At 46.9% G+C, this 5844-nt stretch overlaps 1 protein-coding gene across 1 annotated transcript; it reads left to right on the top strand.

Moving 5' to 3' along the window:
• Positions 1–144: 144 nt before the first annotated feature.
• Positions 145–5106, top strand: C922_02828 (hypothetical protein; the record flags this gene model as incomplete). Its single annotated transcript, XM_008818427.1, has 1 exon — positions 145–5106. The coding sequence occupies one exon, from the start codon at positions 145–147 to the stop codon at positions 5104–5106; it is 4962 nt and encodes a 1653-aa protein (XP_008816649.1).
• Between the last annotated feature and the right edge of the window lie 738 nt (positions 5107–5844).

The raw sequence follows: 5844 nt of genomic DNA, 5'->3' as shown, positions 1-5844 counted from the left end.
CACCTATATACACATATACACGCAAGCAGCGCGTTAGAAGTTATCACATATAACCTGGCATCTCTCAACAAATTGACATTGTACCGTTAGGCGAATTTACTTTTGCTTTTTTCCTCTCCATCCCCCCCCCGAAGAAAAAAAAAAATGACTACCGATAATTGGAGCAGGCTCCATATGTACCATATTGATGATATAGGAGACTTAACCCAAGGGGAAACGAAGAACAGAGGAGTTCCTCAGATCAGATCAGCTGAATTCCGTGGGAGTGAAGAGGCGTTTGGCCACACAGACGCGAGGGTGTATCAGGGTAAGATCAATGAAGGCACTCAAAAGGCAGAGGTTGCAGTTGACGTGAAAAACCCAAATAGGAAAGAAAACACAAGGGTTCTACGAACCAATAATGGAGGGAAAAAGAAAGAAGTCTTTCAAATGTACACACTGAGTGACCAACCCAAGTCAAAATGTTTATCTCCCAAACTTCAGTACAGAGAAGGTGTAGTTGCAAATCTGGTGAAACGTGAAAATGTAATTCATTGTGATATTGCCGCTCTCCGTGTAAATTCGACGCATCAGAGAATTGGCCATAATGACCAACTGTACACACTAACGAACGAAGAGTTGAAGCTTTTGCTAAGAAGAAGTCCACCATGGGGGATGCAAATTACTAGAGAGTGGCACAACAGCCAGTCAGATGGTACCTTTTGCGAGGCTGGGTCGAAAGAAATATGCCCTTTAAAAGGTGTAACCCGTTTGGGGCCCATTCATGGATGTAATGGATCCTTCCATGTGCCACTTCCGCATGAGGAGGAGGGGAAGAAGAAGGAGAAGAAGAAAGAAAAGAAGAAATTGTCCTTAAAGGGAAATTCAGATGGAATCCCCTCGTACACATCACATGCAGATGAAGGTGTTACGCGCGGTAGGCACTTTGAAGAGATGGACGAAGCGGCGCGCCAACAAACACATATGGGGGCAGCACCACCGCATGTTGACTACAAGAACGTGAGCGGAGGAACATTGCATTTTGCCAGTGAAAGGAAGGGAGGAACCAGGGAAAAATACCCATGGGGTGTAAATTGCAAAAGTGTCTACACAGATTGGTCGGAAAAATGGGTACGCCGAAGCAGTCCCATAGTAAGTCATCAGAAATTACTCCAAAATTTCCCCCACGGGACTACAAACCCGTTTAGCTATGAAAATGAAGACGTCACTGAGGAGGAACCCCAAGTGGCATCACCAACCCGCGCAGATGAAGCACAACTTGGCGTGGCGCGGGAAGCACCATCAACAAATAAGCGGCATGGTAATTGTTCATCTATTAAAAATTCACCAAGTGGAGACACCACTGGGGAGGAAAACGGGGAAAATCGAGCGAGCGATAAAAACGGAGCAGCGGGGGAACATCACATTGGGCAGAGCTGTTTGGAGATGCCAACAAATGAGGAACATATCAAAGAATTAGATAACCCATTCGAGGTTTCCAGTGGCACAGTGTTTAGTGCACATGATTCATTTCTGTCATCGAAGGCGCAGGAGAAGCAGTGTTACAATGATGCGAGGGGTGGTTGCATGGTGATTAATTCTTTGGAAGGTCATAAAAATGGGCAGTTGCGCGATTACCCGGGGAATTTGACCGTTTGGAGGAAACAGCAAGTGAAAATGGGAGTGAAAAACAAAGCGAAAGGGGACGCGAAAAGTGAAAAAGAAGGCGACGCAAAAGGGGAAGTGAGAAAAACGGAGGAAAAAAAAATGAGGTGTCAATCTACCCGTAGTGCACTAGAAGTGGAAATTACCCCGGCCCAGTGGAGTGGTGGCGGTGTGAATTGCACGACGGTTTCGGTCGCGAAGAATAGGGCGCGCCCAGTGTGCGTCGCCAGGGTTGGAAGCGGAGAGGGCGGACAAAGCAGAGGAAGCGAAGAAAGCGGGGAAAACGAAGAAAGCGGGGAAAACGAAGAAAGCGAAGGAATTGTACCATTCAGCACATTTGGCGAAGTCAGCGACCAGATTACTGATGTGACGGGCAGAGAACCCGCTCAGGCCAGCAACTGTTGCGGCACCGCATGCGCTACCCCCTCCTGTCGTAGTGATGCGCAAAAAAAGTGTTGCCACGGGGGGAGCCTTGTCGCGCGGGGTGTCGTTTCAATTTGTAGTAAGGACAATCGGTGCAGTGGAAAAATGGGCAATAAAGGGGAAGCTTGCAGGGGGGGCAGGGTTACCAGTGATAGTAGCGACCGCGTTGACCATGATAATGGCAATGACCGCTCCAAGGGCTGCAGCCGCTCTAACCGCTCCAACCGCAGTGGTGACCACCCCCGAAGCAGTCGCGGCAACCCTTTCACAAGCAAATCCCGCTCAAATGTCGAAGAAAATCGGGGGGCACGCCACCCTGAGATAGCTGAAGAATTTTTTTCCCCGGACCTCGGGCGTAGAATTAACAGCAACAGTCCGTTTAACATGCTGGCAAATTGTTCCAACTGGAGGGACTTGCGATATGGAGAAAGTGAAGTGAACCGGTACGATGAAGTGATTCCAAGGTGCAACGAACGCATAGGCTGCATGGCGGATGGCCATGGGGAGAGCAGAGTCCCCCCGGGTAAGCGACGTAATGAAAAGTACACACCGCATTGTGGAGATGACCACAGGGGAGGCAACAGCGGTTATGTTCCTGGGGACGGCCCCAGTCGCGAGCGAGTGAACCTCCCGAGTAATGACGAAGACGTATTAAACAGCTTCGACGTGACGTCCGAGTGCAGCAGCCTCGGGGTGGGGGAGCAGAAGGCCTTCTCAAGCAACGACATCCTAGTGAAGGACATCGAAGAGTTAAAAATGGACAAACTTTTTTTTGAAGAAATTTACACATACAGGATAAAGGAAAGGAGCGACGAGAGTGCAGCGAGTGCAGCCATTCCAAGCGGCCCTATCAGTGGTGGCAGCTGCATCGGTGATGTGAGCGCCTCCGGGACGAACCCTTTCGGGCGGCGCCTCGGAGAAGGGCCCATAAACCTACTCTGCGACGAAGCCCTGCGGGGGGCAGATTTAAACAAACTGGTGCTAAACAAAAGTTGCTACGAACACATAAATGATGAGGTAAGAAATCTGATGAGGGAAGAAGACGAGTACCAAGTGGAGATGAAGGTTGGGTTGATGTTCCGGAAGTATATTTCCATTGTGATCACTCTGGCCTGCAACTATTTGCTGATTAAGCTGAATGATCAGAATATAATAACATGCATCCCGTATGGAAACATTTTAGACGTGAGCATAGTTAAGAGAAGCAAGAAGAAGGACAGGTATGTATTCAAATTGGTATACATTTTTAAAAAAAAGGATGGCTACGAAAAGAACGTCACTTTGCTGTTCCGATCGAGCAGTATGGAAGTGTTTCAACAGATTAGCAGCAAAGTAGAACCCACTTGGGGAGGGAATCAAGTCAGATGCAAGGAGTATCTAACCATAGAATCGGTTCACTCCTACATGGTAGAGAAGCACAAAAGGGTTTACTTACTCTATTTGAAGCATCTGCTGCAGGTAGTCGATAGGGTGTGCAGAAGGCACGTTTTGAAGCGCGCCTTTATTGAATTGAAGACCAAATGTGATTACGAGAGGGAAATTGAAGAAGGAAGAAAGCAACGTGAAAGGACATTGAAAAACGTGTCAAATAAGTTACAATTCTACTTACGAAAAAAACTACAAAGTTACTTCAACTTTCTAATGATAAAAGGTTACGAAACGAATTTTGTAACCTACCAAGTGAAGACAAATAATTTGCTATTCAATTTGCTAGTGAAAGAGAAAAGTAGCTACCAAGAGATTGTAGATCGACAAAGTCTCCTCCTTCTGTTTCACGTCTTATCCAACTTGTACAAAAGAAAGATGAGTAGCTACTTCCAACTCTTTGTGCATAATAATAGGACCCTAAGTCGGAGGAAGAACGCTGTTTGTTACTCACTCACTCGTGTGAATAGCATTTTGGCCAATTACGAACGAAGGATAAAAGGGTTCGTCTTGTCCAAGTTAAAATTCCACTACGATTATGTAACTAATTTTGTCTTCACCATGTATAAGATGTACCTCCGTCGAATATTCCTCGGTTACATTCGTTTGCGTGATAATCGAATTGGCAAAAAGGTCTCCAATGAGAAGAATGTCTTTCGGGTAGTAATAGTCATTTCTAGGATGATCCATCGTCAGAAGTACTACGCCTTTTTGCAGCTACAAAAATATTTTTTTCATCAAATGGAGAGGAAGAACAAAGTGGCGTGCGACAATTTAATGTATGCCAATAATGAGTTGTGTCAGCACTTGGACAAAGCGACCTTGGAGAAGGGGATCAACAGGGCAGAGTGTTTCTACAAATTTAAGATGAAGGAGCACCTTCTAAAATACTTCTTCCTATTGAGGGGTCCTTATGTAGGAAATATAGTGGAGAGGAGTACCCCCGTCCTGAAACACTGTGGGGTATTTTCCTTCATTTTGAATAAACTCATGCAGAGAAAAATTCACGACTGGCTGTTCCTCTTCGTGTTGAAGTCATATCAAGAAAACAATCGGAATAGGCTCCTGTACGCCACAAACAGTTTGGAAGTGCTGCTAACCAGTAAGGAAAAGTCCAGCGTCATGCACCTGCTCCGGATGAACGAGGCTTATCCTTGTCTCTTTCAATATAGACACTTGACGAAGATCGAAATTTTCACCAAAAGCCTCGATGACTTTGTTACCTTCTGCAATAGGAAGTGGCTCCTCAACTTTATACTGAAACTTCATTTTTTAAAATATCAAGAAAGGATCGTAAAAGTGTACAGATGCATCGACAGTCTGTATAAATTCGTCCGCGTGATCAACAAGAAAATCATCGCACAGATGGAGTCCCCCTTCCAGCTACTCCTCCTGAATGCTCGCGTCAAGAGGGAAAAATTGTTTGCGGAAAAATTGAAGGCCAGCAAGAAGACGCAGCTTAAATTTAAATACTCCAAGGCGACCTCTTCGCCCCTGATCGGCCCCGACCCCCGCAGCCTCTGCAGGCCGTACCCCTACCTGTGTTGCAACTCGGACATATCTCTCGAGCGAGCCTCCATAGCTGGTAAGGCAGAATCGGTTCAAGCGCTGTGAGCGTTTCGAGCTGTGTTCGCGGTGTGAGCTGTGTTAGCCGCTTGAACGAAGAGTGCGAAAGGCAATATTGCGCCTTGGTTTCTCATCCACTTGGCTCTCCTCCAACTGTGAATGGCACCCATTTTGTTTCTCACGTTCCCCACCGAATGCAGATGACAAATATTCGCTCGCCTCCAACGATTATGCGTCCAATATGCTTTCTTACGCCTACGAAGGTAACCATAGTGGTGTCAATTCCTTCACCCGTGGCGCCGCGTGCAGGGTGTTTGAAGTTGGCCTACTAGTCAGCTAACCTGTCAGCCAGTTAGCGTGCCAACCAGTTAACGTGCTAGCCAATTTGGCAGTTACTATGCTAACCTGTTACCCCTCAATATTGGCATACCTCCCCCCCCCCCTGCAGACATGGAAAAGATTAAGCGCAAAATTCACGACTTCAACGCCCGAATGAGCAACGTCAAATTGTAGCACCACAAGGAGAGCGAGAGTAACCCCGTCCGTTCCGCCGTCATCACAGATGCGGTGTAGATTATCTTATCTGTGGGTCCCAGTGGGTGAGACCTGACCCTTGTCAATTCGTTCGATGCGCCGCTGGCCAGTGCCTTTTGTGCCACCCCGTTTGCCATTCTTTGCTGCTATTCATCCTATTGTATACTTCCGTCTAGAGGGTTCGAAGCTGTGGAGGTAGATTCCCTGCAGCTACGCTATCTCTCTCCTTCTGTCTATCTCTCTCTCATTTTT

This window comes from Plasmodium inui (genome assembly GCF_000524495.1).
Source record: "Plasmodium inui San Antonio 1 unplaced genomic scaffold supercont1.10, whole genome shotgun sequence".
Lineage (NCBI taxonomy): Eukaryota > Apicomplexa > Aconoidasida > Haemosporida > Plasmodiidae > Plasmodium > Plasmodium inui.
The sequence above is the reverse complement of the archived record's forward strand: the minus strand, read 5'-3'. Positions and strand labels throughout refer to the sequence as shown.